Raw genomic sequence first — 13,979 nt, forward strand, 5'->3', positions numbered from 1 at the left:
AAACTCTTTGTTCTGTCAATACATCTTTATTTTTCGCATTTATAAATCTCCAATGGAGGTGCTAAGTGAAGATTGTCAATATTAACAACTCATCGATAATATTGATAAATTATTGTGTCTTTTTTCAATTGTATTTTTGACATCCTTCTTATCAAAATTTACTCCAACAACTCCACTCAAAATTATAGAACTATTCAAATACAAGTATTATTTAACATAGATATGAAGGTACATATATTTATTATGACATATTACATTGTTTCCATCTTAATAGGATACTAAAGGGTGCCAAAAATTGGCTATTTTCGTAGACATCTCTAAAAATAACCAACAAAAGTGCCGAGTCATCTCATGTGACATCTTGACACACCTTTGACACACATTTTGACAACTCCATCGCAGATGCCCTAATGCGAAACAGGAGCCCTATGTTCAATATTAATACAGAACGCTAACCATCACACAGACAACCAGTATGTAACAAATATAAGTGATGAAAAAAAAAATCTAACTAGAAAATCTTGTAATTTCAAATAATTTAATAAACATTGATTTTAAACTGGTCATCAAAATTCAAAGATGATATATTTGCTACCTTGTCACTTGTTTGAAAAATGATGGATTAAGCAAGCTAAACTTGACTGGATTTGGAACTAGTGGCTTAACTTCATATATTGACACTTGTACATTCGTACAATAAAATTTTAGACAAATTTGGAACTACTGCTCCGTTCTCATATCCATGGTCCTTTTTAAAAAAATGTACAATAAAGTTTTAGACAAATAATTGTACATGGAATACTTGTTTTGGACAAAATAAAAAAGACAGAGTTTCTGAAACCCAATGTTACTCTCTTGGGCTCATCAACAAGGCACAAGAATCTTTACTCTATTTACCATTTTATCGGCAGTAAACACCAAAGAAAAAAGAGAGAGAAAATTTAATGATAAACATGAAAATTTTACTTAGTTGAGTGACCTTTTTGTAAACTTTTTGAGTTCGATGACCTGATAGCAAGTTGAGTACTAGTTGAGTGACGAATTTGCCATTTCACCCTTTTCATTGCTTAGTGCACCATCAGTAACCTCGTCGTATCTCAATTTTCCCTTGACTGTCTGAGTGTTTTTGGTCCAACTGCTCTCCGACCCATTGGTTCTGATATACGAGTCTTCAAGTTCAAGAATTCGAATCTCAGTCTCTATCATGTTGCATTTCAAAATATCAAATCACTGTGAAAGATAATAATTGAGATATCCGACTAGCAATTACTATCTTGGGATTGAACAAGGGAACGATACACAAGTTAGTTTGTTGATCAAGAAGGCACAAGAATCTTTACTCTGAATACCATTTTATGAGCAGTAAATAGTAAACGCCCAAGAAAAAAAGAGAGAGAAAACATAGCATATTATTAAATGGAATGGCGGAATGATTACAATATGGATCGAAATAAGCTAAGAAAACATTACTTAAGGAATGGTATAAAAGATTAAAGTTGAAATCATCAAATCCTTTCATCCCCGCTCCAAATATCTTTCCATTTGGGACCTGTAGGCCCTTCCTCACCTAATAACTCAGCGGAAAGACTTCTCAGAAACTGCTCTAACTTCTTAAACAGGATGCCAGGCACCTTTTTTTGCATTTCTTGTAAAAAACGTTCTATAAGAAACACTCTTTTTGGACCCCATTCCCTAGCATAATTCAACCATGGTTCTTCTGCGATGGGGAGGCTATCATAGTCTGCTCCAAGTATCCAGTATCTTGCGCCACTATCCATTCTGTATCCACTTTTTGAGGTATCATTTCGTGCCCCTGCAAACATTTTTTCTTGTGCAAACTGCTGCCTGTGCATGAATGTTCCTTCCGTAGGATACGATGCATGCCCATATTGAGCTGAATACACAACAGGCTTGTTATTGCTCTCAAACTCCAGCCTAGGGGAACTCACCCAATCCCCTTTGTCATGTTTCGCAAAATATACACCTTTTAACTCCCCGTTGAAATTACTGATTCTTAGCGTGACATGTTCCCAGTCACCAACATGCTCCCCAACCTCGCTAAATGAATAAGTAAACCACCCAATTTTAAATTTTCCGGGACCATTGAAAGGGTAGAAGAGCCATACTTGAATGTCCGTAAATGTGCCACCAAGAGCAGGCTTTACGTGAATGTAAGAGTAAGCTTCTTGCAAATTACCTTTCTTGAGATTTTCACTTGCTGCTTCATCTGACGGGAGATCTATCCAGTAGGCACCATCATTGGAACCATTTTGAGGGAGATTCCAGCCATTGTGCGCGATACGAACAGGAGTGGATTCTTGCCCTTTCGTGTAAAGCAATGCTCCATTTTGGAAAAACCAACTTACTCTGGAGGGAAAGTATTTCTCCTCAGAATGGAAGTATACCGCTGGAGAATAAGCTTGCATCAGTGCTTTAACTTGATAATAATTTGGCATACTGGGAAAATTAGAGTTGAAATTTGTCAAGCAAGATAATTTATGCAATTCATTCCCATTTAGTTGAAGAGAAAATGTTCCCACAGGTACACCCATAGCCTTACTTCCTCTGTTAACCGGTCTTAAACCAAATATATTATACCCCTGACCTCCCCAAATCCAGTTGTCGAATTCAACATCCTCTGTTAGTTGAGATCGAACAACCCGGACTTTATCGAGGGGAGGCTTCTGGGGAGTGGCTGTGACAGTATAGCCCACAGCTGAATAACCATCTGGTGCAACCGGAAGCCAAATATAGCCAACATCATTCTCGACATTGCTCCCAGGACCACTATTATAAAGAAGTGTATAATCAGTTGGCAACGCCAGCGCCTTTGGATCCGTAGGTAACGAAACATCTTTAGCAACAAGAACCCATCCATAGAGAGGTTGATTATTTGGTTGGCCGTAGCAACCAAGCATAAAAAATCCGTCTGGGATCGAAGTTGGTTCATAAAATGTGGCACCCTGATTATCTGGCCCTCCTTCGTAAGTAGCCCAAACTTTGTTCAAGGAAGTGATTTGAGAAACTTGTAATGCTCCTAGATCAATTACGCCACTTGCAAAACTTGTACCTAAATAAATCAATTGCATTTGGACAAACTTATAATGCTCATATAGTCATCTTGTGTGACAACAATTATACGTACTCTTCTCAGAAAAACCATTACTTTGGAAACTTATATACCTGGTGGCCATGCTGGAAGCGGCGCTGGAAGCTTGAAGTTTGATTCGATAGGCAGCTTCATAACAGTAGTAAACGGAGAAGAAGAGTATCGTCTGCTACTAGCCATCGTGGATTCGACAAAACATACCCTTAAACAACAACATCAATCATTTTAGTGAAACTGTGGTAAAGAAACAGAATCATAGCCTTAAAAATGACACTGCTCAAAAATAATAATCACTAGAAATAACGAGACGATCAAATAATAACGAGTCTCGTACCAGGTGAAGATTATCCAAATGCAACATGTATTCGGCCTCAGACCTCTCATCCTTGACATAATAGTATATGTGAATGAACAAATCCTGAAAACATATAGAGATTATTTTCGATAAATATATGTTTAAACGAATACGAAAAAAACAAGAAATTATCTGTGATGAATATAACATCAGCTACTGCGGAAACATATTTACCCAAAATCAAAGTAGAAAGGAGGTGTTAGTGAAGAGTGGTGAGTATATGCAAGAGCAGAGAGTGTTGATGTGAGTGTGATCAAGAAATACCATGAATATATATAGATATTTTTTAGGGTAAATTAATTATGCTCCTTAATTAACTCATTTTCAAATCACCTTACCGATACTATATTTGACCATTTATATAGAACAGGATCCAAATTAGTGTGTTGATATGATTTTTCCGATTTCATTTTTAATTTTTTGGTGGGTAAATTGCTTCTTAAAAGGCAAGTATTGACCAAAAATGCAAAAACATTTTATGTTTTTGATGAGGAGCAAAATCTGAAATGCATTTTAAACTCATTTATGTCCCCAATTTATGTTTGATTGTTCCTATCAAGGCAATTTCCGGTCATGTTATAATTTTGTTGTAATAAGATATTTGACTAAACACTTTAAAGAGTTGTACAAAATTTGGTATATAATTTTTTTTTTAATTTCCTTCATGTTAGTACAATAACTTTTCGCAAAATATTTAATATGTAAATTTATTTGCCAAGTATATTACAAAATAATATGACTTTTTTATTAAATAAGTAGAAAGAAGTCATGATAATTTCATCGTATTCGTAAGTATAGTTCTATATGTTCTTGACTTAATTTTCAAGTATTTTTAATATCAAAATTTAAATGTTTGCGGTTCAACTTGAGACAAATATGTTACTACTTTATGTCCTTAAATTATTTTAAATTATTTTTCCATATATTTTGAGTATTACTAAAATCTAAATTGATTATCAGTTGTGGCCATAGCTAAACCTTAAATGTTGCTGATTTGATTGACTGAAATTGTTAGGAATTTTGTAATCCCAAGAATTTGGGATTGCCAGGATATAGTTGTTTCTAATTATCAAAGTCCTAAAAATTCGAAATTGGTTGACTCTATTTTATTCCATAAAAATGAGTAGCCGAGTCGTAGTGTACTCGAAATGAGTACTTGAATAACTAATTAGGTAAACTAATTGGGTAATATAAAATTAAATTATCTAATGATACAAAGAGATTAGTAAAATACTCCGAAATAATAAAATTTAAATATAAATTGCTTGGTTAAATACTTTTTGACGGAATAATCTAACATTATAATTTCTAATAAATGTCAATTTTTTGGGAAAAAACTAAAATATATATAATTTTACGTTCGGTTTTTCTGAATAGTTTTAAATTAAAATAATAAAAAATTAAGAAAGTCAAATTCTGTTTAATACTTAGAGTCAAATAGAGTTTTGAACCATTTTTATAAAATTATTTTTAAACTTGATTACTCGGAAAGCTTATAGAATGAGGGGGTTAAAATTACTAGGCGATATTTAGAACACCTCTAATTACTGAAGTGCAAAATACTGTATAATTTTCAAAAAGTCAGATATAAATGACTTACCAGTTACCGATGAGTATTTAATTTAGCAAATATCATACATGAGCAATGTTAGAACTTTATCTAAGAGATAGTAAAACCTCAGCACCTTGCCGCTTATCCCGTCTAAAGTCTAATCACAAGTAATGTGACAAAACAAGACCAATGCAGATAAGCAAGTAATGTCACAAACCAATGCAATTATGCAATCACAGAAACACTGATAATTTTACTCTTATACAAACCAAACAATATAAAACCTGCAAGCAATGCTTAGCAGTTGCTGTATAGAAGACCAGGGATAGAAAATTTTACAATGAATAGGTCATTAATCGTCTGTAGAAGCATGCGATAATATATCAAAGCATGCGATACCATCCTTCAAACAAGCTCTGCTTTCGTATAGAAAGGCTTTGCTGGTAGCACATACTTGAAGTCCTCTCTACTTACTTCCCAAAGCATGGAAACCACTTGCTCTGCCACTGGAAATTGATTTTTACAGAGGAAAAGATGACTTAGATGAATGTTTAACCATATAGGAAAGACATTTTGGTCTTTAGAGAAGATTTTGATATATTTTGTAACCAACAGACCTTATGTTTGTTGTGCCCATTTTGCTTTTGCCTAGTGGCATAAGCTTGTTCTGCAGCCATGTTTGACACCATAGGTGAGCCTGAGATCTTTTCGCGGTGTAGTTGGTTAAATGCATGGGTATAATTGTCTCCTGAGGAAGGATTCTTCTCATCCCAGTCTCCAAATCGTGGGACTGCAGCACCTTTTTCAGGCTGAAATGCAAATCGGAAGTTAAGATTAATCCTAAATTTTAAACAATAACTAGTTTGATACTGAGATAACTTTCTACTCAATATCCTACCACAATCACAATAGTGAGAACAAAACAAATAGCTCATACTAACAAACTGTACAGATGCCAGCTATTAGCAGTGATGTGTTCGTAGAAGAATCTGAGGACAACGAATGGCTATATCAAACAACATGCCCTTTTACTTCCACAATGATAATAAGTGAAAGGGCCTAGACCTCTTGAGACAGGATCAATGCACTTGTAGAAGAATGCATTTTCTAATTGACGCGGTTTTCATGATATTATTATCATCCTAATAGAAGTTGTAAACTTACATATTGAACCCCTGTAGAAACTGGCTTCATTCTGGATCTTCCAGGTGTGGCATTGCCATTGCCATTTGGACGCTTACTCTCCCGAGCAGGAGAACCACTAATCTTCTCATTCCGTTTTGCTTGGAACTGTGGATGGAGTGGTGATCGGTCAATGCTCTGCACTAACCCAACATTTTGCCTTCTGGCTTGATTAGAGCCTGGTCCACTACTCCCAAGGTAATGATGTGGTGAGCCATTACCTCGACTAACATTGACATCATCAGCGAACTTCTTTCTATCATTATTTTTCCCTGATTGACTGTCAAGTGTTGTTGGTCTAACTGTTGTCTTACCTATTGGTTCCTCGACCACATTTTTAGCTCTAGAAGGCGTCGCTTGAGCTGAAGAAGGGAACATGCCTGGATACTCCATGGGGTCATTTGGATTCATCATTTTCCCACCAAGTTTAGATTTGCGAGCCTCGTCAAAGTAGATGGTGTAAGGAATATTATCCTGTCCATCCCAGTTGCCAAACTGTGGTACCACAGAGCGTTGCTGCAACAACAACAAGAAAGTCAATTTTCTTCCTTAATTATTCAGTATACAAAATTTGACAGACAGACATGAAACAAGCCCGTGAAATTAAAAACTAATACACGGTCTAATAAATTATAGTAGTAGTGTTAAGTGACCCGTTCTCCTAACACCTCACCATGTTAGAGAAAGGCATCAACAAGATGTTATGGTTTTGAAGAAGTAGCATACAAACAAATAATGAAGCAAACCACCCCTAACATTCTTCTTATGCAGTGTGATTGTTATTCAAGTTGAAGTTCGAAAATGACTTTGAATGTTGAGAAATAACTAACATTGTCATTGCTTATTGGAGCGTTATTAAACCTCTTCATATCTCCGTTTTCCCTTGACTGACCGTCAAGTGCTGTTGGTCTAACTGCTTTCCGACCTATTGGTTCCAGGAGAGCATTTCTAACTGCAGAAGGCGTCGCTTTAGGTGAAGAAGGGAACATGCCTGGATACTCCATAGGGTCATTTGGATTCATCATCTTCCCTCCATTTTTAGCTTTGCGAGCCTCGTCAAAGTAGATGGTGTAAGGAAGATTATTTTCTCCTTCCCAGTTGCCAAACTGTGGTACCGTTGGGCGTTTCTGCAACAGGAAAGTAAATTTTCGCAATTATTCAGTTTACAAAATTTAACAGATAATATACAAGAGCAGTGTACAAACAAGTAAAATTTCTCATATGCATAGTTTGATTGCAACATAATTTGAAGTTGAGAAATAACTTACTGCCATTTCTGTACGATGAACAGAATCCGCACTTGGAATATAACAGTTTCCTCAGGAGAACTCGAACCACGAAAACTTGAAGCTTATTTGAAACTGACAAAGTTGTAATACAAAATGAGAACCAGATAGAAAGACAAGGAAGAAAGAGGGAATGAGAAACAGGTTATGTTATGTATGGTGAATTGGCTCAAACAGTTGTGCATGTGTACAATATATATAAATGTGGTGGCCACCAGCTTGTTGACTTTTCTTCTCTTGACCATCAAGGGATCAACTACTTGTTCACTTTTTAACCATTTTTACTTGTTCAAATTTGACACCGTAAAGAAATTAACGGAGTCACGAAGAACTAGAATGACATAGGAACTAGATGAAATTCCGAATATAAAATTCTTTAAAGAACAAAAAATAATATAATACCCAGAGAAGATAGTTAGAATTAAGCAAAAAAAATCTGATAATAAAATTTGAGAATGCAGTAATAAATTTCCTAATACTCTCATTCATCCTTTTTCTTTATTAAGTAATCTCATACACACCCTCAAATACACTCACATAATGGAACCCTTAGCTTTCTCGGAACTCAATAAAACTCTGATTTATCTTTCTAATGTTGCACAAATATTAAGGAATATAAAAATAATTTTAAAAATTAAAATTGATTATATTTATTAAAAAAAACGTGGAAAATTTTAATTATCCTCCATGTTTTACTAGTTCATTTAGTTGGAGTAGAAGGAATGAATCATGAAAAATACAATAAAGGACGTTGCTAAACAGCAAGAAGGAGGTACCGACGCTGTAACATGAAGTAGTCAAAGATGAATTGGGTGAGAAGATTGGGTTACAATTAACAAAAAAGAAAAAGAAAAGTGAACCTCGTCCTGTGGAATCTAGCAAACAAGAAATGGTCTTCTTTCTGACCACATTCATTCAAACACAGATGAATAAAACAATTCAAGGTAGTCAGTTGGGCTTTTCAAAGCTCCTTGACATTGGTCGCCCAACTTTGGTTTTCTTTTGGGGTTTTTCCACTACTCTGTTTCTCGCACCATCAACCCACAAACAATCAAACACTATTACTTATGTGCCCTAATTTTAAAAAAAAAATTGAAAGAAAATAATAATATATATAAATTTGACATATTTTTACTCCAAATATCCAACGAAAATATCTTACATCTTTGTCATTTACTTTTTTATCATTTAAAAACTCGATAACAAGACTAGTGACAAAAAAAAATCCAAAATAAGGCCTAAGCTTATGGTTTGTTCACAAGATAATCAAAATTGGATTGGAAATCCCTGTTTATCTGATTTTGTCACCATAAACTGATGCACTCCCCCCTATGCCACCTTGCAAAAAGTTGTGAAAATTAAATTATATTTGTAAAATTATAAAGATAAATACTATGGCTATCAAATTCGTTCCCAAAGGACTCTCAAATGATATTATGGAAATTAGTTATTGGTTTTCCTTATTAATATATTGAATTATGCGTGTATTAATATGAATTTTTTATAAACTAAAATATATTGATGGAGAATAATTTAAAAATTCATTTCGGAGTCTAACATTTACACACGTGTATCTGCAATTTTAAATTACAAGGTATAGTCACGTTCTAATCCCAACTCACGAATTGAAACAGTTTGCATCAACGTGAATATAATTTATTAAAATAAAATTACATATGTTATCTCTTTTTTTTGAAACATATGTACTTACATTACTCAAATTAAATCAGAATCAAGTACATGATTTAAGAAATCAGGAGTAGTGACATGCCACTCTCCGAGGTCAGACATAGAAAGTGCGGTTCGAACTAGGTCATGAGCCACACAATTCGCAAACCTAAAGACAAATTTAATTAACACATAATTAAAGAGCTTTAAAACAAGTTTACAATCGCCCACAATAGTGTTGAAATAAGCACAACCATCCTCACCGTAGCAAGCATAAGCTAAGTTCTGAGAATCAGTTTCGAAGATGCAACAATCCAGCTGCAAATATTTGATCCATGTGATAGCTTCCTTTAAACTTAATGCTTCAGCCTCCTTTGAACTCCAATTACCCCTAATACGACCACATCTCGCTCCAATGAACTGCTCCTGGGAATTCCGAATCACACATCCAAAACCGATATAACCATTCTGAGCTCCAGTTGCGTCAACATTGATTTTAATCCAATCATCAGGCGGCTTGTTCCATTTTTATCAGCAATGTTGTTCCTAGCAGATTGAAGCTTCACCTGCGATTCCGGTGCTTTTCTCCGGTCTTGTAACAAATGCAATGCAGCTACTTTAACCCCGAAGGCTGATCCATTTGCTTTGTCCCAGACCCATTTATTCCTCCGATTCCATATACTCCAACATATCAAGTAAAACCAAATACACTGATCCTTTGACACACCACTAAACACACGTCTCAGGACATCAAACATTAATTCATCAGGCATGATCGTGTTTATCACCTGGAGACCAGACATATGCCAAACCGTCTTTACAAAATCACACTGAAATAAAACATGCACATCCGTTTCATTGTCACTATCACTTAATTTATATATTTTAACACCCAACTTTGTATTATGAAGAAAACCTAATCGAAACTAAAATACCTTGAATCCGAAACCGTCTAAATGAGTTAAATTGTTTGCGAGCAACTCAAACTCGATTGTTTAGTGCCCGTTTGGAAAATTTTAAAATAATTAATTTATAACTTAAAATGAATAAGTTACTTATAAGTAATAAATAAATTAAAAATTATATGTTATATAAGTGTTTGGATAACTTTACTTAAAAAGTCAGAATTATTTTTATTTAAATGAACTAAAACAAATATTTTTTATATACAATTATCTTAATTCATGAGTTTTGAATTAATATAATATTTATAAACATATATTTTAAATTTAACGTTAATAAAAAAACGAAAAATCAAAATAAGTTAAGAAAAAGTACGTCGTTGTTAACATTCAACTTATCAGTTTATAAGTTATAAATTCAACTTATAAGCGGGGTCGACAAACTCGACTAAATTACGCCCATACGAAACCTACATAGATATCCACCTTGAGCTGTTTTTTAAAACTCGGTTTAGGCGGCCATCTAGGCACTATAACATCCCAACTTAAAATTAGGCATCGATTTAGGGGTTTTTTTAAAAATTGGTAAATAATCAAGATTATATAGTTAAGGCCAAACAAGTTTTAATTTTTTTTTAATTTCTTTAATTATGATTTTGATATAAAATATTGTGCAAGAAATAGCAAGCAAGTTCATATATTTATTTTCTTAGACAAAATATAAAAATGATACATTAATTAGTTCAGTACGTGACGTATATTTTTTCGATTAATCTGTCAAATAAATCTCTCAAAATTAACATCGTCTCCCTCGTACTTCTAGCGAGTGTAATAAATTAACATAATCTTATTTATTTAATTTTTATATTTTTGACAAAAACATTCTTGCAGCTGCAAAACCCCGAACCCACTTGCGTCAAGATTCCAGCATGAAAATAAAAGAGAAAAAGGCACCTGGGGTTTTATATATTTCATCATCCACTTTTATATACCCAAATTTTACAGATCTATCATTATATTAACCCCCTTTACTTCTTGCAAAAAGTTACTAACTTTACTATTTAGCTTTCATTATTTACTGTTAAAACTCGACCTAATTTTACACTTTCTTCAGCAACACTGCTCTTGTTTTTCTGCAAGTATAGTTTGTGTAGCTGCAACTTCAAATCCACTTAATTCAACACTTGGGTTGCTGCAGCTATCTTTCAAGTAACTTAATTGTCACATTTTGTCAAGTGGGCTTTGCAATTTTCATTTGTTTTCGTAAGATAATATCTTTCTTTTGAAAAAAGTTTGAATCTTTCTTAGTAAATCTATGTTTGTTGATTAATCTTAATTACCCACTTGTGATTTTTCTTGTAAATTGCATTTTTTAATTTGGCTTCATAAGATACCACTTTTTCTTGAAAAAGTTAGCATCTTTATAGTTAATCTATGTTTCTTGATTATATTTTGAATTAGTAAAGTTTGTAAGTTTTGATTTTTGTGTGAATTGCATTAATTTATTAAGAGTAAGTTAATTTTTGGTAAAGATGATTCAGTTGTTGTATTGGATCCTTTTTGCTGAGGGGTCTGTGGCTTTGCTTTTAATGGTTGAGATTAGTCCCTTGAGAGAGCTAGTTATGAGTGGATTGGATCAAGTAGAGAAGAGAAGAGGTACTGTCTTCACTATTGCTGCTACATTGGTTTTGATTCTAATCTCGAATTCGTATAGCATTGCCAAGATTCAGAATAAAAGTGCCAAGGTTGGTACTATGACACCAATGGATCAGGTTCTTTGGAAAACTCACTTGCTAGAAGCTTCTCTTTTGGGTATGGTTTCTTCACTATTTATATTTGTTTTGCAAGTCTTTGGTAAGCATGTAGTTGTTTTCTTATTGTACCTGTAATGTTTAAGGGCCAGAATGTTAATGTTAGAAGAAATGAATCGTTCTTTTTTATTGTGTAATTTGCAAGGTTTTTCCGAATACGATATCAAGCAATCACAAGAAAATCGTAAAGGACATAGCATCTTAAATCATAATGAAAGTTACCACTTTAGTGTATGTGATAAGATATCTAGAACGAAGGCAAGTTATTGAATAATAGATCGTAATTTCTGTCTAGTGATTTTGTGGTTGTAAGGTGGGTAATGCTATCTTCTACTGCAAATCTTTTATATGATTAATGTGCATTTCTATGAACCCTACATAATGCCAGGCACCTCCTTTGTTTTTATATTTCACTAGTCATACTGATTCCAGTTCTGACCTCTGTATTGACCTCTGTATTGAGGTGAAACCGCTCTGTCTTATTCCAGATAATATGGATAAATGTGCAAATAACTTGAGTTGTTTTTCAGATTAATGCATCTTGATTAGAAGTTTAAGAATTCATATGTGTATTAATAGTCTCAAGGAGCACAAAGCTTTGATTTTGTATATGAATTTCAGAAGATGAATTGTTAAGTTGAAGAGTCCTGTAGGCATGAATTGGGAGTAATAGCTTTCATACTCATGATTATATGAATCCTTTTGGTGTTGGTATCGCTATCTGCAAGGCGAATGTATTACTGTTACACATGTCTTTACTCTTAAAAATTTATCCACATATGCCAGAATCCTTCTCTGTATCTTTAAATTTACCCTCTCTAAATTATATAATCCATGGACTGAAGTTCAGTATTACAATTGGAAGAAAAATAATAGTACAATACTTAACTAAAGAATGATACAGCTATGTGATGGTTGAGACTTCTAAATTATCATATTGAACATTAATTAGTATTGTTTCCTAAACGGCTTAAATGATCGTGCAGGGTTCTCATTGTTTCTTGGATTCTTAATTGTTTGTATGCACTCTCGTCTCCGGGAATTGAATACTTTGCGGACTACAGTTCAGGATTCTAGACAAGAAGTGGAAAGACTAAAGAAAGAGAAGCTGCAACTTAAAGAAAATGAAGAGAAGGCAAAAGAAGCAACAAAGCTCATGCAAAAAGAGGTTTCTGAATCATGTAAGAAGCTGGATAAGCTTAAGTTGGAATCTAAAGAGAAGAAAACTCGGGTTGAGACAGCAGAAGGTCATGTAGCTGCTCTCCAAAAACAAATGGCAGATCTTCTCCTGGAATATGACAGACTGTTAGAGGATAACCAGAATCTTCAAGCTCATGCTGTGGGGAAATAGAAAGCAGCTTTTTGGCAGTACAACCATTCAAGTTTTGGATCATGTATTGGTTCACTTGTGCTATTGACTCCTTTAGGTGTTGCTCACCCATTTTTATAAGAATAGGACGAGAAAGGGGTAGGGTTTTTAGCCGGTGTTGAGATTTGAAAAAAGAGGTTAGATCATCAGCCAGTGTTGACTTTTTGTTATTGTTTGTTGCTCAAATGTTAAGAATATCTATCTTTCATCTTAGTCTCTCAACCTTGCTTTCCACCTTTGTCTCATTTTCTTTTTCTTACTTAAAAGAGTGTTTTTAATTTTTAATAGAATCATGGATTTGTAGTACGCATGTTGTGATACTGATCTATATTATACTACTCGGTTCCACTTTATTATAGTAGCAAACATCATTTTCAAGAAAAGGGATCACATTCCTTGCTTAATTGCAATGTTTCATGTTTTCTCCATCCCACTAAATTCTTTACATATTTTTTCCTCATATTTAACATGAATTTTAATGCTATTATAAAATATAATTTTATAATTTTTTTAATTTTTTTTTTATGTCTAAAAATTTAAACATTATATTTTTATTTAAAAAAATATATTTAAAATTATTTAGGAAACCATATTTTACGGGAGTCTTAAAAAGCGTGTCAATTTCCCGTCCCCCAATGTAAACATCCCAATGGGACGGAGGAAGTAGTATTTATAGCTTGTTCCAACATTTCAGAATTCCAAAAGCATCTAGGCCCGATATCAAATTAGGGTTTGTCAAGTGCAT

General features: G+C 33.8%; 3 protein-coding genes across 3 annotated transcripts; 1 reads left to right on the forward strand and 2 right to left on the reverse strand.

Annotated features, from left to right (window-relative positions):
• Nucleotides 1–1,402: 1,402 nt before the first annotated feature.
• Nucleotides 1,403–3,521, reverse strand: LOC141693435 (hypothetical protein At1g04090-like). The gene is made up of 3 exons (XM_074498538.1): nt 3,444–3,521; nt 3,184–3,311; nt 1,403–3,070 (listed from the first exon to the last, which is right to left on the reverse strand). Exons 1-3 carry the CDS (start codon nt 3,500–3,502, stop codon nt 1,506–1,508), a joined length of 1,752 nt encoding a protein of 583 aa, XP_074354639.1. The 5' UTR covers nt 3,503–3,521; the 3' UTR covers nt 1,403–1,505.
• A 1,865-nt stretch (nt 3,522–5,386) lies between these two features.
• Nucleotides 5,387–7,634, reverse strand: LOC141689001 (uncharacterized). Its single transcript, XM_074493158.1, has 5 exons — nt 7,467–7,634; nt 7,029–7,325; nt 6,181–6,714; nt 5,634–5,825; nt 5,387–5,522 (listed from the first exon to the last, which is right to left on the reverse strand). The coding sequence occupies exons 1-5, from the start codon at nt 7,470–7,472 to the stop codon at nt 5,487–5,489; spliced, it is 1,065 nt and encodes a 354-aa protein (XP_074349259.1). The 5' UTR covers nt 7,473–7,634; the 3' UTR covers nt 5,387–5,486.
• Nucleotides 7,635–11,033: 3,399 nt separating this feature from the next.
• LOC141693920 (uncharacterized) lies at nt 11,034–13,442 on the forward strand. The gene is made up of 2 exons (XM_074499107.1): nt 11,034–11,866; nt 12,852–13,442. The coding sequence occupies exons 1-2, from the start codon at nt 11,587–11,589 to the stop codon at nt 13,214–13,216; spliced, it is 645 nt and encodes a 214-aa protein (XP_074355208.1). The 5' UTR covers nt 11,034–11,586; the 3' UTR covers nt 13,217–13,442.
• Nucleotides 13,443–13,979: the final 537 nt, after the last annotated feature.

The sequence above is a fragment of the Apium graveolens genome, chromosome 10, assembly GCF_009905375.1.
Source record: "Apium graveolens cultivar Ventura chromosome 10, ASM990537v1, whole genome shotgun sequence".
Classification (NCBI taxonomy): Eukaryota; Viridiplantae; Streptophyta; class Magnoliopsida; order Apiales; family Apiaceae; genus Apium; species Apium graveolens.

Excerpts from the sequence above, each read along its gene's own strand:
- LOC141689001 (XM_074493158.1), bottom strand. Across the intron at positions 6,715-7,028 it reads CTCCAATAAGCAATGACAAT|CAACGCTCTGTGGTACCACA; the intron begins GTTAGTTATTTC and ends TTGTTGTTGCAG. Across the intron at positions 5,523-5,633 it reads ATGGGCACAACAAACATAAG|TGGCAGAGCAAGTGGTTTCC; the intron begins GTCTGTTGGTTA and ends ATCAATTTCCAG.
- LOC141693920 (XM_074499107.1), top strand. The coding sequence starts at position 11,587 with ATGATTCAGTTGTTGTATTGGATCCTTTTTGCTGAGGGGTCTGTGGCT. Across the intron at positions 11,867-12,851 it reads GCTAGAAGCTTCTCTTTTGG|GGTTCTCATTGTTTCTTGGA; the intron begins GTATGGTTTCTT and ends ATGATCGTGCAG.
- LOC141693435 (XM_074498538.1), bottom strand. The coding sequence starts at position 3,502 with ATGTCAAGGATGAGAGGTCTGAGGCCGAATACATGTTGCATTTGGATA. Across the intron at positions 3,312-3,443 it reads ATTTGGATAATCTTCACCTG|GGTATGTTTTGTCGAATCCA; the intron begins GTACGAGACTCG and ends TTGTTGTTTAAG. Across the intron at positions 3,071-3,183 it reads GCTTCCAGCATGGCCACCAG|GTACAAGTTTTGCAAGTGGC; the intron begins GTATATAAGTTT and ends TGATTTATTTAG.